The following is a 25,485-nucleotide window of genomic DNA, read 5'->3' as shown; positions in this document are numbered from 1 at the left end:
TTTGGGGTTCGAGAAGCCCTGACCCTGAGCAGCTCCAGCACCGAAGTCCAGCCCCCAAGCATCCACCAGATCTGCGTGGGGCCCTTCTGCTCTTTGCTGCTCACCGCATTGTCCGGCTACTTGCCTGCTGGCTTGTGGCCCTCTTGACGATGCTCCACGACGACGAACACCGCTGGTCTGGTTACTCCAGACTGGCCCTTGCTCCCCTCCAACAGAGGAGCACCCCGGACCATCCTTGTCCACTCCAGACGCCATTTTAAGTCCACCGCGTGGGCTTGCATTTGCCAAGACTTGTTGTCCCAATCCTGGGTCCAGCGACGTCGACAGCAGATACCTTCCTGGGACAGCTCGCACCTCCATCCTGGTCGCCGACAACGCCTCCTGGTCCGTGAGACTGCAGAGCCCAGCGTCGCCCACTCACCTGGTCGAGGTGACTCCATCCGGTGCCATCCTAGTGCCCATCTGATCACTGGCTAGTGATTCAGGACTTGGTCCCCTCTGCTTACAGGTATCCTCCATCATCGATCCAGGCTTGGATCCCTCCGAATCTCTTCACTGGTCGCCTGCCAGCAACTTCTTCTTTCAGGCTCCATAGACTGCAACGAGGATTCCCGACGTCTTTCCAGACCTATGCAGCCGCAGCCCCTGGGCTAGGCAACCTCAGCATTTCGGTGCTCCAGCATAGCCTCACTATCCAAGGGTCCAGATCCTTTTTCGTTTCAGCTCTACCTAGTCGGATTCGTCCGATAACACTAACTTCACGAAATCTAGCATCCATAGACTTTGTCCCGCATCCCGCTTGAGAGTGCACACTCTGCACCCGATCCCCCTAGGCCTCCTGCTAGTAATCTGAAGGTTCAGTAGTCAAGTCCTAGCGATCCTAAAGCCTATTAGATTAGTACTTACCTGCTAGTAATTTCGCATTCCACTTTTAGAGTATATGGTTTTTCGTGCCCCTCGGGCATTTGTGTAAATTGTGCAACTTGAAGTATTTTCGTAAGAGCTTTGTATTGTGCTTAGCACCCTGTCCTCATAAAGAGTCCAGGGTTGTTGTGTTCTAAATAAATATCCTTTTATTTTCATAACAACTTGTGTGGTGTCCTTTCACTTGGTGTTCAAGGGGTATATGTGATGGTATAACAGCTGGCTTAACACGCCCTCTAGAGTTTAGCCTAAAGACTGCTCTTGTCCATGCTACTAGGATAGCTGGTCTACGGTTGACTTACAACCAATCATCAATAAGGGTTGTTTGGACTGGTACAAAGTGCTCACTAGAATAGTGAACATTATATATCAGGCCAACTTCTCACACATGCCCATGCACACTGTGCCACCCACACTTTCGCCAGCCCTCACCCTGATCAGTGCCCCGCCCTCCTCTCTGTGGTGTCAGACCTCACTCGTGTATGAGAGTATCCTGCAGGAGTGCGTCAGATCCCCCAGCTGTGTGTGGGGCACACTCTCACTCGAGACAACAATCCGCTTAACTCGGACACCTGACCCCCGAGGGGTGAAGCAAACTCTCACACATTGTGTGTGGAGCTCTCAGCACATATTAATAATATCAGCAGCGTGCTTTCTTATAGCGCTTAATACCGTGTTTCGGCCGATTGTATGGGCTTTAACAAACAAAGTAGTGGTATTTGTGTTCCCTCACTGTACCCCCGTGCTGAAAAAAAATTAGAACAGGAAAACAAAGCACTTTGTCATACACACTTTAAAGAGATATTTCAGGTACTTCTGACGAATGTACACAAATAAACTGGGATTGCGCAGAAGGCAGACATTTTACTCATAGGTTTTCAATTGAAAATAGAGTTACACCAGCACTAATATTTAAACAAGCATTTGCAATGCAATAGTTCTCGCATTTATGCGAGTTTAAGCTATTGGCATCGTAAATGACAATGCTTTTTATTTATGTTTTAATAACGAAAACAAAAATAAAAGGCATTGTTATTTGCAATGTCAATAGCTCAAACTCCTTATTCTCTCCTTTCACATGTAGCCTTCCCTATGTCCATATCTGATGCTGCTGTGAAGGATTCCATCGAAAATCGTTTTGGGCTCTTGGTCAAAAGTTGTCCTGGTGTTAGTTTTATTTTATTGATGTGACATAGTTACAGCTCACAGTGTCCTTACAATTTTGAAACCAGCATTTTTTGACTTATAGTTACCAAAATCCTCGGGTGCAGAAGTAACATTAGGCACCATTTTACTCCCATCAACACGTCAATATAACATTGCCACCTTGCTTTTGCTTTAACCCATCACACACAACCACACACACAACCACACACACAACCACACACACAACCACACATACAACCACACTCACAACCACACACACAACCACACCGTCAGTGCACACTTTAACCAGGCACAGACACCATCAGTCGTCAGTGCATGCTTTCACCGGGCACGAACACCACCAGCCGCCAGTGCACGCTTTCACCAGGCGCGCGCACACACACACACACCACCAGCCGTCAGTGCACTCTTTCACCAGGCACACACACCAACAGCAGTCAGTGCACACTTCCACCAGGCACACATACCACCAGCCGGCAGTGCACACTTCCACCAGGCACACACACCTCCAGCCATCAGTGCACAATTTCTACAGGCACACACCCCACCAGCCATCAGTGCACACATCAATTGTTAACGCATTCACAATTAACTATTGTAGCAATCGCAGTATGGCGCACTTTACTTTTAAACATATTCATTTAAAGCGCAACATGCCACCATTGCTACAAAAATAAAAACACTTTTTTTGGCCTACAATTTATAGACTTTTGTTGCAATTGGTGTTGCAATATTTACCAATGCTAATAGCTCAAACTTAATTAACGCTTGACCTATTGCATTGCAAATGCTTGTTTTATTTTGTCCACTACAGCAGTCATGTTTTCCTGTAAAAATCTAAGAATGCAGCACAGTGCTTTTTCTCTTTTTTTACATCATTATCAATATGCGACCGAAGATCCTTACATTTCTAGCCTTTGGCATCATTAGTAAACAAAAATTCTATAAACAGTCGCCACATGGATAACATAGCATTCATGGCCTCTAGGACTGAGAACCATCGACTAAATGGCACTGTTGGGATGACACTCTCTTTGATACCACACAAAGCACAAAATAAATATTTGCGTTTTGTTCCACCCATTTTCTGTCTGTGGGTAAATGTGATGGTACATATTTATTTATTTATTTGAAAGTTTTATATAGCGCGAACAAGATCTTTGCAGATATCGGAGCGCTTTACAAATACAGGAGGTAGGAAACAAACATGGGAGAGATCAACAGTCTTTTGAGCATACAATACTTGTAGGTAAAAAAAAAATGAAAAGCAAAATAGGGTGGGTACATGGGGTAGCCTAATAATTGACTAAAACCAATTATACAAATCGACAATCAAACAAACAATAGTGCAGATAGGTGTATATCTTCAAATAGAGCAAGAATAAGAGTTCAAGTGAATTTAGTCATGAGGATAGCTTTTACTTCTTTTTTAAAGAATGCGGAGGAGGAGATAAGTCTGGTTTCGGGCGGGAGTGAGTTCCAGATCCTGGGTGCCATTCCTGAGAAAGAGCGTTGAAATGTTTTTTCTTTCCGGAATCTACGAGGTTTCAGGAGAAGATTCTTTGTGCTTCTAGTGGTTCTTGAGCCACCAGATATTGTCAGTTTCTGAGTCAGGTAGCCAGGTGAGTTGTGGTGTATAGCTCTGTGCGTCATGCAGGCAATTTTCAGATGTATTCTGGCTTCAAAAGGCAGCCAGTTCAGGGATTTTAAGTCAGGGGAAATATGCAAGTTTTTTTGATCCAGTGATGAGTCTTGCTGCAGCGTTCAAAGAGGCTCTCATGGGTGCAGTTGTAGAAAGAGGGAGTCCGCAAAGGGCGATGCTACCGTAGTCTAAGCGAGGAATTACTAGTGCTTGTACAGCAGTTTGGAAGTCTTTGGCTGGGAGGAAGGGTTTAAGTTTCCTCAGGGTATTAATTTGGAAATTAGCTCCCTTAGTTGCTTTACTGATATGCTGCTGCATGTTGAGATTGGTGTCGAGTGTAATGCCTAAGGATTTCGCTGAGTTCACGATGGTAGGTTGGACATTGAGTGCAGAAAGGTGTTTAAGCCAGGTTTGGGTGGTGGAGATTTTCGCGGAAGGTGAGATCAGAAGGAACTCAGTTTTCAGAGCATTGAGTTTGAGGTGATTATCGGCAAGCCATGAGTGGGTGTTTCTGAGCGTTTAGTTAAGAAGTTTGATGTCTTTAGGGGTTTGTAATTTGAGATAAAGTTGGGTGTCGTCGGCGTACATGTGAAAGTGCACATTAGATGCTTGTAACAAGGTGGTGAGAGGTTCCATGACCAGATTGAACAATGTAGGGGATAAAGAAGATCCTTGTGGGACGCCTAAAGTTACAGGCACTGGTGAGGACATCAAGTTGTTGCTCTTGAATTTCTGAGTCCTGTTATGTAGAAAGGAGGTGAACCATTTGAGAACAGTCCCAGACCTGCCCATTCTGGTGTTGAACAGCTCGAGTAAGTTCTCGTGTTTGACAGTGTCAAATGCTGAGGAGAGATCAAGAAGGATGAGAAGGCAGGTATCGTTTTGATCTAGGATTTGGAGTGCGTCATCAATTATGTGTGTCATAGCAGTTTCAGTACTGTGCCCTGCTCGGAAACCTGATTGATGAGGGTTGAGGAGGTCAAACTGATCAATGTGATTTGTTAATTGGAGTTGTACGCATTTTTCCAAAAGTTTTGAAAGTGTGGGAATATTGGTAATAGGACGGTAATTGTTTAGGTCAGTAGGGTCCGCTGTTGGTTTCTTGAGTATAGGTGTAACTTGACCAATTTTGAGTAAATCAGGGATGAGTCCTTGTTGAAGTGAACTGTTAATAATTTTGGTCCAGAGTGGGAGGAGTAGTGGGATGAAGTATTTTACAGCGTTGGCAGGAAGAGGGTCTGTGAGATGATTAGAGGGTTTCAATGTGTTGAGCAGTTTTAGAATTGTTTCTTCTGAGTAGGTGTCAAAGGATGACCACGCAGCATTGTTTTTCGGTTCATTGGGTGTTATGTTGCGAGGATTGGAATAAAGGATAACGTCATTGCGAAGATCACTCCTTATGATATCAGTCTTTAGTTTGAAGAAAGAAGAGAAGTCTTCACATGATGGTATATCGCCTGTTGTGTTTAGTGTAAGTTGGGGATGTTCCTTGGATTGTGATTTGATTAGTTCAAATAATTTTCTTGGCCGTTTTTTTGCTTGATCGAGCTGAAGGCTGAAGAAATCTGATTTGGTGCGCTTAATTTTCCTGAAGTAGGCGTTTCTCTTTTTCTTCAGAGTTTTAAGGTGCAATGCCGAAGGGTCTGCTCTCCAGCTCCAAATCAGCCATTTTACCAATCAGTGAAAGAATCAAACATTCCTGATTTTCTACAGTTAATAAAATAATGAAATAAGACCTAAAATATATTTCTACACTCTACATTTTAAGACTAAAGACCACAAAACTGAAAAAAGCAAAAGGAAGAAGAAACACTATTTTAGTGGCATCCCTAAATAACAAAAGTCGGGCAGAATAATGTTAGCAGTCATTTTTTGCTACTACTGTGTATAACAACGTTACATTGTATTGGCCCCTTCAGGAAGAAATAAGAAAGACAAATTTACTCTCCCTTTTCCATTCTTTGAATGGCATTTAGTTTGTGGTTATGCAGGTATATCTCAGTGTTTATATGTGTTCGAGGCATGTGGACTGCTGAATTTATATCGGTGCATAGATCGCCGCCTAGTGTTTGGTCCGGATGATTGCACATTGTTGTCCTGGAAGAGTCTTTGAAGTATCACGAGATAGGTGGCTCCTCCCCTGGACTACAGTGCGCATGGGCATGCTCTCCATCCTCAGATTGTTTTTTTCCGCCATTGGGTTCGGATGTACTTTCTTAACTCACGTTCGGAATCTATAAAAAACTTTTTCACAAGGCCTTCAGGGCGTCGGTATTGTCTTTCGTTCGGAGCCTTGTACTTGTTCCAGTTCTTCGAGCCGGATGTCGAAGGCCGCTTGCCTTTTCGACACCAAAGGCCCCATACACGATCGATGATGGAACGGAGCCCGTTCAAACGATGTCCCGTTTGCAACTCTAAATACCCTTACATCGATGTGCACCCGGTGTGCAATAAATGTCTATCACCGGACCACGACGAGGCCAGCTGCATGGCCTGTTCTCGATTCAGGTTGAAGAAAACTCGTCTGCTTCGACGCGCCGCAAGACAGTCAGCACGGGAGTCAGCGCCCGACCCAGAAAACATCTTAGAGGCTGACGACGAAGAGGGTGTAGAAGAAGAGGATCCTGATCAACAGTCAGATCCCGCGTCGGCGCAGGACTCTAACTATGATGAGGACGAAGAGGAAATCTACGTCCTTGATGAAGACGTCGTCGAGGTAGGAGACGACGCACAAGCCATCTGAGCCATCAACGACGACTCAAGCGATGAGCAAGGCCCAACCGCAGTAACGGGGCCCAATACAGACTCTGTACCTTCCAAAGCTCAGGTCGAGGCATCGCCGGAAGGCCTTAGCCAAGATCTTCATCCACGTTCTATAGCCCCGCTTCCAGGTCCGGCTAAGAACATTTCGAAAGAGCCATCAGTAGATCGACCACAATCAGTGGACAAATCGAAACTGAAACCTAAAGATACTAAACCGAAACTAGTGAAAACAGTCATCGGCTCGACGACTTCGGAACCAATCAAGTCAAAAGGTGTCATCGACCCCTCGGGGTCGCAAGGGGGTGTCGACCCGAAGATTGGAGCGCCAAAGCCCGTCTCTAAAGTCAAGGACGTCACGCTCACGTCGTCGACGTCCGGGTCCAAAGATGGCGACACTACCAAAGGGACTCAAGGCTCAAAAAACCCTCGATCCGAAGCTTTGGAAGCCACTAATGGTCAAAGCCTTCGAGTCAAAAACCAAACTCGACCCGAAAGAACATAGCAAGTCGAAGCAAATGAACTTACCTGCTGCGCACCAACAGCTCGAGTCGACGCATGGCCACAAACAACATGCTGAACAGACGAAGTCGGTCGGATCGAAAACAACGCCTACCTCAAAGCAGGTCAGTTCGTCTTCAATGCTTACGGCGCCGATAAAGTACAGACTGCCCCCAACCGCACGACCTAAGGCGATCCAGCTCCAAAAGGGCACCGACACATCCAAATCATTGTCGGTAGCCTCAAAAACTCAGCCCATGGAGGAGGACGTTCTGTTCCAGGCGCCATCCTATGATAATCAGTCGAAACTATTCATCGACTCCGATTCAGGAAGACTCACTGTTTATAAAAGGAAAATCATTCCAGAAAATCCTATGGAGTCATACAAAATACCACTCAAAAAGAAGAGGGACTCTGCCACCTCACCTGCTCTTTTTGAACCTATACAGTCCTATGGACAGGAATATACCTATTCTCCCACACATGCCACTGAGGATGTAGGGGAAGGGTACAATGAAGAACAGTTTAATTATCCTATTGACCCTGATCAAGAGGAGTCCCAACCATGGACTGACCCTGTTGACCCTGATGAGCCACACACCACACCTGACACTCAGTCCTATGCGGTCAAAACATCACCTACTGAGGATACTGCTGCGTTTAACGCATTGACTGAAAGGACAGCCCTTAACTATGATGTGGATATGCACGCTGACCCAGTAGAGGAAGACTTTCTGTTTGATACCTTCTCAACTTCAGAAAGATCAGTGAAGACATTGCCTATGCTTAAAGGTGTGCTCAAACACGCTGGTGACATTTTCAAAGAACCAACAAAGACAAGGGTGGTGAACCCCAGGATTGAAAGGAAGTACCGGCCTGCGCCTGTAGACCCTACGTATATCAAAGGCCAGGTCCCGCTGGACTCCTTGGTGGTGGCTAATGCTCGTAAGAGAGCGAACTCCCAGACAAGTGGTGATGCTCCTCCTCCGGACAAAGAATCCAAGATCTTGGAAGCTTCTGGCAAACTTGTAGCAGCTCAAGCGGCTAATATTTGGAGAATCTCAAATACACAGGCCCTATTGGCCAGATATGATAGGGCTCATTACGACACGTTAGACCAGCTACTGCAACACCTGCCTGATGCTTATAAGGAGGGACACAGCAGCTAGGGCCATCAACACTAGTGTGATGCTCAGAAGGCATGCCTGGCTCCACATCTTTGGTTTCAAGTCAGAGATCCAAACAACTCTGCTTAATCAGACAGTTAACCCTGACTTTCTATTTGGTCCTGATGTAGACACGACCCTAGAAAAAATTAAAAAAGACACGGAAACTGCCAAGTCCATGGGAGCTCTACAGTCACAACAGTTCAGGGGCGGTTCCTTTCATCGCTCCGGTAACAGGGGAACTTCTAGGGGACAAGCATCGCAGCACGCTCAATACAACAAAGGAGGCACACAAACCACCTATAACAAGAGCAATAGGGGTGGATAACGTGGGAACAGCACCAAAGGCAGAGGACGGGGAAATAATAATGCCAGATCCTCCTCCACCAATAAACAGTGACACTGCCCCCGGACCATATAACACCGGTCGGGGGAAGACTTCAGCTGTTCCTGCCAGTCTGGGAAGGCATTACCACAGACAGGTGGGTGAGACAGCTTATACAATACGGATATTGTCTAGAACTAACCTCCACTCCACCCAACATACCCCCAAGGCACCGGCCTATGTCCGCAGAGCACATGCACTTATTGCAGCAAGAAGTCATCTCCATGCTGCAAAATGGGGCCATAGAACTCGTGCCTTTAGAATAACAGGGTACAGGTGTGTACTCACTGTACTTCTTAATTCCAAAAAAGGACGGGTCTCTCAGGCCCATTCTAGACCTCAGACCCTTGAACCAATACATCCTGTCAGAACACTTTCACATGCTCACTTTGCAGCAAGTTCTGCCATTGCTCAGTCAGGGGGATTTCCTAGCAACCCTAGACCTGAAGGATGCATATTTCCACGTTCCCATTCACCCCAGTCACAGGAAATATCTCCGGTTCACCATAAACAACCAGCATTACCAGTTCAAGGTCCTGCCTTTCGGGGTCACTACAGCCCCCAGAGTGTTTACCAAGTGCTTAGCAACAGTAGCTGCGCGTATTCGGAGACAACACATCCATGTCTATCCTTATCTGGACGACTGGCTTATCCAAGCAAAGTCGGCCCAGCAATGTGCCAGCCACATGTCCCGCACAATTCACCTCCTACACAGTCTGGGATTTTCACTAAATTACCAGAAATCTCATCTTCAACCCGCACATGTACAACAGTACTTAGGCGCAGAAATAAACACTCTGACAGCAACAGCACGGCCGAACTCAGCAAGGGTCAACAGCATGCAGGTGCTGATTAAAAAATTCAGACCCCAACACTCACTCCCAGCGCAAGTGTTTATGCAGCTGATAGGCATGATGGCCTCCTGCATCTTTATAGTCCCACACGCGAGGCTGCACATGCGTCCGCTTCAGGAGTGCTTGGCGCGACAGTGGAACCAGGCTCAGGGCCAACTAAAAGACCTAGTGTTGGTGACCGGTCGTGCATACAACTCTCTGCATTGGTGGAACACACAAAACCTTTGCAGGGGACGACCGTTCCAAGAGCCTGTGCCACAGACAGTGCTGAGGGCGGACGCATCTCTCCAGGGCTGGGGAGCGCATGTCCTCCATTACACAGTGCAGGGACTATGGACGACGCAGCAGCAAAAGATGCACATCAACCTACTGGAACTGATGGCAATCTTCATGGCAATGAAGGCGTTCAAATTGCATGTGTGCAACAAAGTCGTGCTGATCCGGACGGACAACATGACTGCAATGTATTACATCCAGAAGCAGGGAGGGACACACTCTCCGCAATTGCACACCTAGCACAGAGCATGTGGAAGTGGGCCATTCAATGAACATGTTCCTCATGGCGGAACACCTCCCAGGCAAGGACAACCAGATGGCGGACCTGCTCAGCAGGCACAGCCATCAAATGCACGAGTGGGAGATACATCCCTCAGTGCAACAACCGTATTTCCAGCAGTGGGGTCATCCAGAGATAGACCTCTTCACCACACAAGAAAACGCAAAATGCCAAACCTTCGCCGCCAGGTTCCCACACCCGCAGTCTCAGGGCAATGCGATATGGATGAACTGGTCAAACAGATTTGCGTACGCTTTTCCTCCAGCACCGCTCATACCGCTGGTAGCGCGCAAACTGCGGCAGCACTCCATGACATTCATCCTAGTTGCTCCAACGTGGGCAAGGCAAGCATGGTACACCACGTTCCTAGAACTTTCAGTGGTACCCCACCAGCGACTGCGACTCACACCCAGTCTCCTCACTCAGAGCCATGGAGACATTCAGCACCCAGATCCGCAACAGTTGAGCCTTGCAATATGGCCCCTGAGGTCATAGAGTTTGGCTACCTTGACCTGCCCCCTGACTGTATGGACATCATCAAGGAGGCTAGGTGGCCTACAACCAGGGCGTGCTATGCGGCAAAATGGAAGCGTTTTGTCATTTATTGTCCCAATAAATAACATAAATCCGCTAGATGCATCAACGCAAAACATCATGTTATTTATTGCACCTATACAAATGCAATCTGGCATATAGTTCCATCAGGATACATTTAGCTGCAATGGCAGCTTATCTTCAGAACAGACAGCACCTTTCCCTTTTCAAAGTGCCTGCCATTAAAGCTTTTATGGGGGGACTCAAAAGGGTAATTCCTCCAAGACACCCACCTTCGCCTGTCTGGAATCCAAACATAGTTCTCACCAGACTAATGGGTCCACCCTTTGAACCTCTTCACTCTTGTGAAATACAATTTCTGACATGGAAAGTGGCTTTTCTAGTAGCGATCACATCGCTAAGAAGAGTTGGTGAGCTGCAAGCCCTAACTATTCAGGAGCCTTTTATTCAAATTCATGCTAATAGGGTAGTGCTGTGTACCAACCCTAAATTTATGCCTAAGGTAGTGTCACAGTTCCACATTAACCAAACAATTGAACTGCCAGTATTCTTCCCAAATCCTGATTGTGGCAGACAGAGCACTGCACACACTGGATGTTAAGAGAGTTCTCCTGTGTTACATAGACAGGACTAAAGATTTCAGGAAAACTAAGCAACTGTTTGTTGCCTTCTCTCCACAGCACAAAGGCAGCCCAATTTCCAAATCAGGTATAGCCAGATGGATTGTTAAGTGCATGCAGATCTGTTATCAAAAGGCTAAACGCACATTAACAGTTCCCCCAAGAGCGCATTCCACACGCAAGTTAGGGGCATCCATGGCTTTCCTAGGTAACATTCCTCTAGAGGATGTATGTAGAGCAGCCACATGGACCACCATACACACATTCACCAAACACTACTGCGTGGATGTACACTCCAAACAGCAAGCTGCTGTAGGTCAGGCTGTTCTCAGAACTCTTTTTCAAACTGCTGCAGTTGGCACGGGCAACCGCCGCTAAGGAGGATACTGCTATTTATTTTATGCACCGATATAAATTCAGCAGCCCACATGCCTCGAATGGAATATGCTATTTACCAGTATGCATCTGTTCTTGGCATGTAGGGCTGCTGACATTTATATCGCCCGCCCTCCTCCCCGGTGCCTGTCGCAGCTGTAGCACTCTGAATTATTCTCAGGCATGGTCATCACTTACTGTATCATACTCCATCTCTGCCACAATGGCGAAAAACAATCTGAGGCTGGAGAGGATGCCCATGCGCACTGTAGTCCAGGGGAGGAGCCACCTATCTTGTGATACTTCGAAGACTCTTCCAGGACAACAATGTGCAATCATCCGGACCCAACACTAGGCGGCGATCTATGCACAGATATAAATGTCAGCAGCCCTACATGCCAAGAACAGATGCATACTGGTAAGTAGTATATTCCTTACACCAGTGCGGGCTATTTTCCTTTCGGTGGGGTTTTATCAGTCATTATACGTTTAAACCTAAAACAGGATAGCCTAACTGTGTTGTATCCCATTTGGAGCATGTGTTAAAATCACTGTGTCATCAGCCTAAAATAAAGAGGGGATAAGCATCATACTAGTGTCGAAAAGCAAGAGTACCAGCACACACCCCTATTTGACTTCATGATATGTTGTGGTTATTTCCCCAGGAGGGCCCATGTTTTCCCCCTAATCATTTATAATCTGAGGGGCTTGCAAGCACTAGTTGCAGATGCATAGATCTATCGTAATGAGCCTGTAATGCAAGGAGAACTATTGAGGGATAGTGTGGTGGGGCTGAGATCTACCCCTTCTGGTGCAAGGCCTCCTGAGGAGCAGGAGGCCGCAAGTGAAACGGGGTGCCTGCGAGGACATTTTATGATATCGCAACTGAGGCCAGATAGAGCGTACACGCAGACAAGCGCTGTGCTTGATGCCAAAACAGCCGTGTTGAGGCCGAGGAGCCTATGGAATGGGCCTGTCCTCGTATTTAGATCCGGCAGCTTCCGAATGAGAGGAAGCTGGACCGCTCAGGTTGACGAAGGAGAAAGTGCCACCGGCTCGTGAAATGAGGGCACCTGAGTGTGCTGGTATGGTGGGGCCCCGGAAGTGAGCCTGGTGATGTGCCTGCCCCCACCTGGGAAGGCCATGGGGGAAAGAAGTTTGTGGCGGCCAGGCCGCAAGGATCCTGTGAAGGCTCCACCCTGCTAAACGTGCTGGGAGATTTGTGGGGCTCCTAGATAACGGTGGACTCGCTCGGGGTGCTGCAATGGTGTCTGGAGGTGGCTTCAAAGGTAGAGGGCCCCCCAGATTCTGTGTACGGGAGAGTGAGGAGCCCTTGGCATTCGTAGCGCTCTGTTGGCACATTTTCTGGAGGTGCTATTACAGGTCTGTGAGGGAACATAGCTGCTGGCCAAGGGCACTATAAGTGGAAGAGCTCGAGACCTGTACTGGCCTAGTAAAGAGCTAAGAGGATGGTGGGGAGCTCTGGGCTCCTCTACCCCCTGTTTGGACATACTGCTAGCAGAGAGGCCTGGTCAGAGCCAGAATTTGGGAGCGGCGATAACTGGTAGCCCGAGCACTAGAGGAGGCGAAGGGAAAAGCTGTCCAATCTAACTGCCTTGAGTGTGCATGCTGGCATAGGGAAGGCTCATTGTCTGGAATATCCCTGCTGGACTGCAACTGTGTTAGAGTGGTTGCTCAAGATGGGTGGTGACAGGACCTCGGGTGCCACAAGGCAGACCAAGATGGATAGGTACACCGACAGTAACCTTAAACCCAGCAGCTAGACTCTACCATCTCTGAGTCTACCCTGCCAAGTGGTGCCACCCCAGTGCTGGACTGTTGTAAGTGGGCCTAAGGTGCTCTGCCAGCTTCTGTGGAATGGATGCATTTCCTCTGCTGCACAACGCAACCCAGAGCAGAACCAACGCATCACCGCTGTTGCGTGGATTGGACCTGTCGTAAAGCCCCTCATTGCAGCCCATTGTGACACATCCTCAGCACAGTCCCTTGTATACCTCGCTGGCAGCAGCCTAGACGACTGATGGACTTCGCCTCACAGCTTTTCGAAATCTATGCATCACTCTGACTGCGAGTGAATTCTCTACACCGAATTTGGCCTCGTAAGTGATCCTCGAGTACTACACAGTACCTTGCACCACAACCTTGCTGCACCTCGGAAACTGCATTATTTCAGCTGCTCTACGTATCTTCGCTGATGATCCACCTGCTATGGGGAGCTCTTGCTGCTCCTCACAGGCATCTGGTATCAATGAGGCTGGGATACTAGAGGCAGCCAAGCATTTGTGACACTTGCTGGAAACCAAAATAGACACTGTGACTATCGAAGTCAATCTCTCCGTAAAGTGAAAGAGAGGACACTAACAACTGAACAAAGTGGCTGAGCTACAGGCGGAGGTGGCGGACCTGCGGAGCACTGCAGAGCACAGTTAAATCTGTTGCTGAATTCATGCATGAAATTGACAACTTGCTGTAGGATGCGGGGGAAAGGTCCCATAGAAATAATCTTTGCTTTGTGTGAATCCTGGCGAAAGCGGAGGGGGGGTCTGCACTGGAGTGCTACATCCAACGCTGGATCATGGAAACACTGGCACCGCCTGTACTCCCATGTCATATGTCCCATGCAGGCCCATTATCGTTTTCCCTATGTTAGCATGAGCACGTTTCAGACTGCCCTCTGCTTTGCTCACATTACTATACAAACTTATTTTGCTTGTACTTTCACACAGAACCTGCTGTTGTTTTCGCGTTCTGTTATTTCCTGGGATTTAGTTTGAACACCATAGACCAGGTCAAACAGCAATGCCCCTTGATGTATTGTTCTGGTCAGGCCATAGCACCTAGACAAAACCCGCAAATGCAGCTGTTGTTTGGAATACAGACTTTCGTTATATAGCTATGCACGGATAGGTAACAACACACTTTGAGAAGGATCTTTCCAGGGAAGAGATCGTGACAGCACCTGAGTTGTAGAACTTTCATCTGAATAAGGTGAGGTACGGGGTCTGCTGCCAACACCCAAAGATCTTCTGATATATAATCATTTTGCTTCTGTAGAAGGCAAGGGTGGTTAGGCTACCATGTCTTTTATAATGACCGCTCCTTTTATGAATTATGTATGTGGAGGCGGATAAAATACGCAGGAAATAGGTCATGGCTCTGGCAAAGATGGTTTTGTTGTCGCTATGTTTGTATCATCTTCTAAACACGAACTGCGAGATCCCCGAGTCCACATTTCAGGAACCAGATTCCATGCTGGTTAGGTTGGGCTGGCAAACACAGCAGGGTTGCACTGCCAAACTTGAAGCTGGACATTGAGGGGGCTTGCGACTCCCTGATTTAGAATTGTATTATGCGGCACATCTGCAGCATGCCATTAGCTGGTGTAATCAAGGTAGCGACTGGGAAAACTGTTATTGGCTGGCTGCTATGGTACCCATGCGCTTTAGAAGATATTGTTGATGGGGGGTTGCGCCCTCGGGCCTTCCCCATTTGATAAGACTTACGGCTAAAGTATGGAGTAAGGGGCAACAAAGAGTGCTCCACTGCTGCCCTTTTTCCAGAGCAATATAACTTTAATGGTTACTGCCATTTTAAGATAGCAAGGGATATGACAATGATTCACTAGCACACGGGATGGCGCACAACACTGAGGGACATGTTCCCAGGAGAGCGACTGCTGACTTTTACAGAGGGCCGGGATCAGTTTGCGGTGAGGCCGGGGCAATTCTTCCAGTACGCACGATTGACCAAGGTGATGCTTGATTTCCTGCCACTGCTCCAGTTTCTGGGATGTTGACGATACTGCTAGAGTCTGGCATAGCTGTGCATGGGGTTCCCAGATTGTACAGGGTATTAAAAGCTAAGAGACAGAAACCTGGTCTACTGTCCCGCAGGCAGTGGGATAGGGCTCTCGATACTCCATGTACGGACACAGAGTGGGGGTGCATCTGTGAGCAGTTTAGGACAGTTTCCAGTAATGCCTGCTTCTAGCTAACCCACTAACACTGTCTGCACCAAACCTAGTAAAAGCCTCAGAGACTGACCATGATCGATCCGACCAGGCATTCCAATTGTGAGAGGTGCGGTCTCGACCTTGCACTGTTTTGGCACATGACATGGACTTGTGGTTGGCTGTAAGGCTACTGGACGGATGTCATGGAGACCTTCTGTGGGGTTACTGGGCAGAACATTGTTCGACCCCTCCCCCCCTCCCCACCACTGTTTGTTGGGCACCCTTATGTTGCCCAAAGGGAAGCAGATACAGTACTGGTTTGCATTGTTGGGGTTAGTGGTGGTGAAACAGTGCATAGCTATTCAGTGGATGCTGGTGTCCGGTCCAGATACCATGCAATGGGGGTGGAATTTGATGGAGTGGGCAGTAGCAGAGGAAATAAGAATGTAAAGAGTCTGCACGGATGAACTTTCGGCTGATGACTTAGTGTATTGGGCATCAGTTTGCAGGGATTTAATATTGGTTGACGGGAAGGGACTGAGGCGGCCATTGTGGACGTACAGGAGTAGTGGCTGTGCAGCCTATACAAGCCATGGTGGTCCATACATTGTAAAGGGTAATGTTATTTGTTGCCAAAGGTTTCTTTTCACTGTTGTTTTAATGCTGTAAAACTGTAACAAAAAATTATAATTTGTATCCTTTTTCTCAAAAACAGAAAAGAAGGTGGGAAGTTTGGTTTTGTTGAATCTATACCAGACCAGCGTATTACTGCTTTGAAAATGGAAATGCCCCCGGTTGATACATCTGACGTGGAGGAGAAAGCTGAAGAAATCATGTCCCAGGCTGAGCCTCCTACAGAAATGTATCCTTTAGTCCATATTGTAGCTGTGCAGTGTATTTTTTGGGTGTGGTGTAATCCATGTCGTAGTCTGCTGCTTTTATCAACTCATCTGCCATACTGATCAAAAAAGGGTTTGGCGAAAGAGTCACTATAAATCTGAGTCGCCTAGTGCAGTAGCTCTATAGAGCACACATATTATTATTATTATTATTATTATTATAATTAAATTTGTAGGGCGCACAGCTACCCGGAGGTTTCCGGGCGCCAAGGACCAGAGAAACCGAAAGAACGAAGTTACTGGTCTTAAGGTTTTTGCGGAAGCTTATTTGACTGGTTTCATGCCGAAGAGGGATAGGGAGAGTGTTCCACAACATGGGTGCCAGATAAGAGAAAGAGTGGCCCCCCAGGCGAGCAAATCTGAGGATTTGGCCTGGGAAGAAGATCTGAGCAGGCGTTGGGTGATCAGTCTGGACCAGGGAACGTAAATAATGGGGAACTGTACCTAGTTTAATTTTATGCATATAGCACAAAGCATTAAATTTAGTCCAGTTCTCAATTCTCAGCCAGTGGAGGTCCTAAAGGGTGCCTGAAATGTTTTAGGAACATGACAGAGCATCCTAGCCGCAGAGTTCTGTACAACCTGTAATCTGTGAATTACCTCCTTGTTGGCTCCTAGATAAAGGATGTTGCCATAGTCCAATCTTGACATTATCAATGCTTGGATTACAGTTCTTTGAGTAGGTCCCAGCAGCATCCATAATATCTTCCGGAGCCACCTCAAGATGGTAAAGCAGATGGAAGCAGTTTTGATGGCTTGCTGCTTCATGGAAAGTTGATCATCGATCATTACACCCAGGTTGCGAGCGGATTAATCTGGCTGAGGAAGAGGACCCATTTCCGGGGGCCAATGACGTGGGCCCCAAAGATATTTTTCTTACCCTATGATCAGGACGTATCTTGCTGAGGCAGTGAAATAAAAGCCATTTAAAGTACTATACTCCATTTTAAATAACACATTCTGTGGTGTATTAAATTCTGAAAGGACTGGAGTTGGGATATTTGTCTTTTTGTTAGTTCCTATGTCTGAATTCACAGGTCTTTGTCTTCATTTGCTTCACTTGCGTACATTTAAAATGTGGTACATTTGTTAGGAGCATGTTTATATTTGGTCTAGGAACAGCAGTGTGCACTGAAGACATATTTCACCTCCTTTGTATTGTTGATTCTATTAAGGTTCCAGAGTAGCCTGCTACTCGCAGAAAAAGTACTTCAACACCTCATCAGGGGAAGCAAGCGCTATATAAATGCAAACCTTTTTACCCCTCCACTATCCTTCTCAATCCAAATAACTGACTAACATATCCACTACTCAAATTACTTTCATATTTTCACTATACTAATTCACCACTAATACTTTGTGGGTTCTGGAGTAGCGTGCTACTCACCAAATAGAAGCTTTGGTGCCCCATCAGGGGTAGTATGCGCGATATAAATTCAATTACAATACAAGACATGGTAGAGAATGGGTAAAAAAAATCCCTATTTTGGACATGTATTTGGTTTGGTAGCAGTTTAATTCTAGGTTGAAATGAACAGATTTGGTCCACCCAGAATATGAGACTGGAATATTAGAGTGCCCCAGCGATGCAATGTCCAGGTAGTAGTTTTGTCAGCTTGTTACCTCCTGGTGACTCTTCCATGAGGTTGATTAAAAAAAATATATAATAAAAAATCATATTTTCCAGTGTTTTGGGACATCTTGAACATCGAATTCCAGACCACTAGAGGCCCTATTCCAGTTGCATTACGCCCATGCATTCTGGATTCTCTGGAACCCGTTCCTGTGGCGTATGTTTTCATTCTCCTGGCAGCATACACTGCATTGGCTGCCCTCCTAACACTGACTATGGTGCTGAGCCTCCTGTTTCTGACCCAGTCATTGGCCTCTGCCATTGTTCCTCTGCGACGTCGCTCAGCTAGCACGAACATAAACATCTAGCAAAAGATTACTTCTATGTGTTTTCTCACACTGTCCAGTGAGTCCAATGAGGTCCTGGCGTTTTTTTCAGGAGAATTAATGTACCACCGTTGTTGGCCTTCCCAGTTCCTCCTCAAAGCTTTGACCCCTATAAAGCCCCAAGTCCTTGAACTTGGAAGTTTGGTGTTGAAGAAGTCACATTTGGGACAAGATCAAAGTTAAAAAAAAACTAGATAGATAGATAGATAGGTAGATAGATAGGTAGATAGATAGATACCAGGGACCCCTCAGCTCAGTCTGACAGTGGGCTATCTGAAGGAAAAGGTTTGCCCTCAAACATGGGCATAGAGACAAATTTAAATATAGCAAAAGCTACCAATCCATTGGTTTGCCAAGTCTGGCTAGCATCAGTAAAATTATCACAAATCATTATCTTCTCCCTGTACAGTTTTATGCATTTGTAAAGTGGAGGTAGGACTTGCATTAGCTACTGAATTCTCAGTTGTATGTTCCGCTATGCTTTCCTCAAAACTGTCATTCAGTTGTGTACTCTTGAGTACACACAAGTGATTATGTGCGGTTCATTCAGGAGCAGACACAAGATGATGATGGACGGAGCGCTGAAACTTTTCAGACACTTACCCCCAGTCACAGATCTGGGTTGAATCCATCATCGTTCTTTAGCTCACTTCCCCACCCCAGTTCAGACACAGCTATATGCAAATCAGTCTTGTCCCTGTGCCTCATGGGACCAGTGTAGCCCGAACTGCCCAGCCACGTGTTCCCTGGACCGGAAACAAGCATCCTGAGACCGATTTCAGGCTAACAGCTCATCAGCCAGGCTAGCTTGAATCCAGTGGCAAAGGGAGCAAGGGACCAACTTCTGGGCATACTCTGCCAACGTAGGGCAAACAAAGCTCAGTTCATTCAGGACCCTTATTTTTTTTTTGTCAACTCTTTTTATTAGCATTTCTATTTCATTCTCAACATCTCAGTGCGTGCACCATGTATATCAAGATACATTATCACCAATGTTCTGTTATCAGCGCTCCGACAATGTATTGTGCTATTAAAGTGCTAACGCAATTTCACCTATGTGTCAGGCGACTGAGTCCCGGACATTCATACATGTCCACAGCTTGTGAGAGTCTTTGCGTCCCTTTTCCACTTGGACAGACAATCATATACATGTAACTCAGTTGCAACCATAACATTAGCATGAAAACAGTAACAACAAGATACAGCATTATCATCAGGTTTCAATATAAAACGTTCCCTCATTTCCCTCCCCGAGGCCCGCCTCCCCCACAGCCTTTTAAAAAATGTTTGTTTGTCCCCTTATTCTGTCTTACCGGCCCCCCGCTTCCCCCTTGTCACGTGCATGCAACCCCATTCCTATTGCACCCTCCCAACATTCCGGTGGTGGGCCCCAGCTTATGCGCCAGTGTCGTTATTGTTGTTGGTGTTGTTGTTGTTGCTGCTGTTGTTGTTATTGTTGTTCGGCGCGCGCCCCTCCCGCCTGCTATCCATTCCGCCCTCCGTGTCCCCCCCTCCGCCCCCTCAGCTGCGCCAGTCCCTGTCGCCTGCAGCGCGTTGAGAATGCCCTCCCAGCATTCCGCCATGGGCTCTCTGCGGAGCCCCACTGTTTCCTCTATCCTAATGGCGGTCCACTCCGCTCGGGCCCACGACATGAGAGACAAGGTCCACGCCTGCACGCTGGCCGGGTCTCTCGCCTTCCATCGTTTTGTGAGGAGCCTCACCGCTGTGACCATTCCCAGGTCTAGAAATCGGAACGACGCCTTGGTGGCAGGCGACCGTTTAAAGTGGTGCAGGAGGAATTCAGGCCAATTACAAGGGATTGTGCGGCCAGTGCATTGCGCGAGCCGGGCACCGACACCCCTCCAATAAGTGCCAAGTCCTGGACAGTGCCACAAGATGTGAAGGATTTCCGCATCCAGCTCGTCACATCGGGGGCAAGACGCTTCCGCACCGTTGAAATATTTATTTATTGAGGCAGGGGTGAGGTAGGCCCTGTGGACTATATATACTTGAATCTGGCGAAAGCGCATGTTTCTGGGATTGCGCACCGGGCTTTTGAGCATCCTTTCCCATTCTTTGTCCGCCAGCGGTCGTCCCATATCATGCTCCCACTTTCCACGGAGGGGGGTCAAGTCAAGCTCTGTGTGCATCCGTAGGGACGCGGCAATCATTCAGGACCCTTATATGGAGCATTGTACTATTGTGAAGTCAGACTTAGGAAGAATGTGCAATGTGAGTACATCAGCCAATTTGTTATCTGCATCATTCATCTGTCTTTTCCTATGCATGACTGCAGGTTGTCTACTAGGTGGCTGACAGCACAGCGTTGCACTCGAGCTCGACTACTCAGCTGATGGGATAGAATTTGCTTCAAGTTATTCAACTAAGTTAATTACTTTGTAAAGGATCCCAATGCGACATTGAGTGGTAGAGAACTTTTGTTGGTCTGCTTTTTTTATACTGTGCTAACTCCACCATTAGAGTAGTTCACCGTCCGCAGTGTTCAGGCCCATAAACCAGATGTTCTTTAACATTGGATCTTTTATATATTCGCATTCTTTGATCATTCCCCTTCGTCAGGCTGGGAATCCCCGTTACATTAAAATAGCAGTGTGCATTGGTAAAATGGCCATAGACCTGAAACAACATTATTCATTTAGTAGCACATTCATCTCATTTGAAAGCTCCAAAACTTCAGTCAATGAGGTGGAAGCTTAAGGTCTCCTACTTCCCCCTAGATGCCATTCACCAAAGCTCCGGTTTCTACCTCACGTTGTGTGTGAGGGAGTCACCTGCAGAGCTCTGCTCTACACATTCAGTGAACGTGAAATTGTTTCTAAGTTTGATCTGCCCTGGATTTGAACCAGCTGTATCTTCACCACTGAAATACTGTGAGTTGTTTTTAGGAGGATATTGTCTTTTCTAGGCCAGGGAGATCTTTTTACCTGACAAATGTCACCATGGCTGATAAAGAGAAGAAAACTCTTCAAACTTTGTTAATCTTGGGAACACAAGAATATTTACATGGATGACCCTCATACTTGGTGTATTTATTGCCTTTATCCTAATTATAAAACATCAAAATGTGACATATGTCCAACTACGTCTCTAAAGGACAGACAAAAGGAAGTTGCCATTATTTGTTTTGGCTAAAGAGAATTTTCCTCCTAAGGGAGAGGCCCATTCTTCAAGGGAATATTGTGTGAAAAGTGCCCCTCCAAGCACTTCCACGAAGGCAGCGCAGAAAAAGGAGACTTATACAGTTTCCTGAACTTGATGTGTTCGATACAGAGCTTTCAGCCACCTCCTCTAATGCTAAACATGAAAAGTACTCCTCTAAAGACCCCAAAAAGGATCAACCAGTAGAAAAGAGAAAAATCTTCAAAAAGCCTGTCGTCAGCCAGAGAAGCCTTGTCTTCAACACCATCATTGACAAACATATCATATACGCTGACCGCTCCGTCGACAATGAGATAGTCGACAGAGAGGCCATTGACGGTGACAACTTACATTTCTCCTGCGCCTCCATCGCCTATTAACCCGGCGACAATGTGATCGATACCATTGTGAACTCACTGTCTATGGTGAGCAGTTTTAAACTACTTTGATGGAGCCTGTCTGTTCCCATTGAAGGTGTCAACTTTACTGCCAGCTCAAATTTTACAATCAACATGAAGAGGATGCTTGTGAATATGCTTCGCAAACTGCTAATAGACCAGTGCAATTAGATGTAAGATATGTCCCAGACTTTGAAGAAATAAAAGACCTAGCATAAATCAACAGGATTATGTTCAACAAACCTCTCGTTCTTGCGTTGGGGGAGACCATCTAGACCGTACAGGGAGCGGGATGTGCCTATGTCTTTTTTTAATCAACGTTACAGCAGATGATGGACTTATTTAAAAAAGCTGTACCACAACATCCGACTATTAATCCTCTCTTTGGCTTACCTGCTGCACCTATTCTGCCCCTTCCTTCACCTCACTTCCACTCTGTCAAAAGTTTCCAAAATGTGAGATTCTGGGCTCTACATTATCTTCTCAGATCTACCTTTGAGGTTTCATATAATGAGTTTAACCATGCTGAGTGGATGGGAGGGGTGGTGTCCACCCAATGCATGCAAATCTGCCGTCTTGCCAGCAGAATAGCGTAAAACAGAAAAGATCGTGCTGTCCCAGTTATGTTCTGGTCTACACCAAGAATGACAAGTGGTAAAGATAAGGAGATGTCGGTTTTGATAATTGAGTCCAAAGTAACTTTAATCTCTGTCCAGAAAGTAGCTAAATGGGGCAATCCCAGAATATATGAATGTCAGATGCTGAGGGCAGTTGGCATTTGTTACAACATTTCCCCTCTTGAAATTTGGATAGACGTAAGGGAGTGAGATATGCCCGATGCAGGGTGAACAGATGGTTTCGTCTAAGCCAAGCGGGTTTTACCAATTTATATAAAAGGGTAAAAGATTCTGTCCAACTGTCCTCTTCTGTTGCCGCAATTTCTCTCCCCCATAGCTGTTTTGGCAGGTGAAAATCCCCATCTATCTCCTCATGTATAGACCAATACCAACAAGCCACCTCTTTGCCTCCCATCTGTTTTTCGATTAGCTGTTGTTCTAGAGGGCTAATTCGCCCGATGTTAGGGACTTTCCTGATTAATTCTCTGGCCCAACTGCCAATTTGTAAGTATTTAAATCTTGACAATGTCAACCCTACTTTTTCCCTAAGGGCTTCCCACGGTATCAGGATACCTCCACCAAGTAGATCACCCCATCTAGAAAGCCCAGCTGTTATTAGGGGGGTAGCCAGAGAATCCTGCATGCATGGTGGAAGCCCGGGAGAGTCCCAAATTGGTGCATGATTAGAATAATACGCCAACCCCACTATACGCTTAATTTGTACCCATGTCTTCAAGTGCGTTAATGGAGTCTTCAACCTCACCTTCTTGAAAAACTTTTGTTCTCCGAACTTGAAAAGAAACCCATCCAATGGGAGGTTTGCCCCTACCAACATAGCCTTAAATAGCTTCCCATTTGAGGTGAGGTCTGGTGTCTTCAGAAGCATTCTTGAATGGGAAAGCTGAAACGCCCAGGAATAATACTGTAGATCTGGGAGGGCCAGTCCACCTTTTACCCTCCTCCTCCTCAATTTTTTCCAAGCCAACCTCGTGGCTTTATAACCCCATATGAAAGAGTTTATTTCTTGTTGGCACTTAAGAAGTTGTTTAGAGTCAAATGCGATGGGAATTGTATTAAAGATAAAGGTCAATTTCGGAAGGATGGACATCTTTACAAGGTTGACCCTCCCATAAATTGATAGTCTAAGACCTACCCATGATCTTAAAAGGGCCCTACCTTCTTTGGCGACCAGGTCTAGGTTTGATTTTGCCAATGCATCAATATCTTGTGTAATTTTGACTCCAAGATAACGTATTGAGTGAGTTGAAGGCGTCACCCCCACACCCGGATTGGCAATATTCCATGTCATCAGCTCGGTCTTATCGGCGTTAATGTCGTAGCCAGAAATACCTCCAAATTCTTTGGCTTTTTCAACCACTATGGGGAAAGCATTTGCTGGATCGCTGGTGTATATTACAATATCGTCGGCATATAGCCCGACTTTCCTTTCCCACCCACCGAATTTAAATGAAGAAATTCTTGAGTCGTCTCTAAAAGATTGTGCAAGTGGCTCAATGTATATATTAAATAGTAAGGGGGACAGGGGACACCCCTGTCTTGTCCCCCTAGTGATCAGGAAGGGCTGTGTGCACACACCATTCACCATGATACTTGCACTGGGGTTTTGATATAGGAGTCCAATTGATCTTCGAAAATTTGGCCCAAATGCGAATTTCTTCATAGTTTCGGCTAAATACGCCCAATTTACTCGGTCGAACGCTTTGGTAGCGTCGAGGGTCATAATGGCCAAAGGAAGGGAAAACGTAGAAGCAATATCCACTGCCCCGATCAAATCATATGTAAGGTCCGAGAGTTGTCTACCCTTTATAAAACTCTTTTGGTCAGTGTGGATAATTGACCCAACCTCACGTCCAAGTCTGTTTGCCAGCACTGCCGCAAAGATCTTATAGTCGCTGTTTAGAAGTGAAATTGGCCTATATGAGCCACATTTAGCTGGGTCTTTCCCGGGTTTCGGAATCAAGACAATAATTGCCTCTCCCCAAGATTTGGGAGGAACCACACCATTTATTAGGATTTCATTAAAAAGTCTTGTCAGCACCGAAACTATTTCCGGAGCTACGACCCGTAATAATTCGCCGGGAAGGCCATCCGGGCCAGTTGCCTTGCCCCTCTTCACCTTTTTGATGCTTTCCCTCACTTCTTCCTCTGAAATGGGCCTATCAAGACGATCTCTTTGTTCAGAGCTGAAAGTGGGAAGGGTAATCTTCTCCAACCATCTCAAATTTGAGATGGGGTCCTCCAAGATTTCTTCCTTGTATATTTTTTGAAAAAACTCCAAAAATGCTTCCCCAATATCTTTAACAGATGATCTTTCACTTGCCTCGCCATCTACCATAATATGTTTTATGTTTTTTTGCCTGGTCCGATTTAATTTTCCAAGCGAGGACCTTACCTGCGGACTCACCATATTCAAAATTAGAGAGTTTACTTGCTTCCCATTTTAGGGCGACCCTTTCCTGAAGAATGTTTTCTAGCTTCTCTTTTAATCCCTTACGCTGTTCTTGTTCCATATTAGTTCCAATTCCGGAGCCAATATGTTGATCCAATAATGCAATGTCCCTTTCAATACTGTTGATCTTAGCTCTGTAGATTTTCCCTCGATAAGAGGCCCTATTAGTTATATAGCCTCTTAAATAAGCTTTATAGGCCTCCCATACTGTGTTTACCTGGGTGGAATTAATATGTGTCCATGAAAAGTTTTGTTTCATGGATGAGAAGGTCTTTTTCTTCTTCTTCTAAAAGAATAGTACGGTCAAATGACCACAAGGCCTGAGAGGGTTGCTGGACCGATTGCAAACAAAAGAATATAGCGGAATGGTCCGATAAGTGTAAAGGCAAATACGTTATGTCCTTAAGGTAGTCTCTTAATGAATAACTAAAAAGGGCGTAATCAATCCTTGATTTATGATTATATTTGTAGTTGTGGTATGATACACCAAGTACCTTACCCGCTC

The 25,485-nt window shown here is 46.2% G+C and overlaps 1 protein-coding gene and 1 pseudogene across 1 annotated transcript in view; both read left to right on the top strand.

Annotated features, from left to right (window-relative positions):
• The window catches only part of EXOSC9 (exosome component 9), a 372,997-nt gene that overhangs the window by 276,103 nt on the left and 71,409 nt on the right, over positions 1-25,485 (top strand). The window contains exon 9 of the mRNA XM_086962216.1: positions 16,194-16,340. Coding sequence (XP_086818342.1) covers positions 16,194-16,340 — 147 coding nt within the window. The remainder of the gene's footprint in view (positions 1-16,193; positions 16,341-25,485) is intronic.
• LOC147728439 (uncharacterized) lies at positions 6,883-8,488 on the top strand (annotated as a pseudogene).

This window comes from Lissotriton vulgaris, chromosome 3_1 (genome assembly GCF_964263255.1).
Source record: "Lissotriton vulgaris chromosome 3_1, aLisVul1.2, whole genome shotgun sequence".
NCBI lineage: Eukaryota > Metazoa > Chordata > Amphibia > Caudata > Salamandridae > Lissotriton > Lissotriton vulgaris.
This window is presented reverse-complemented; position numbering and strand designations above follow the sequence as displayed.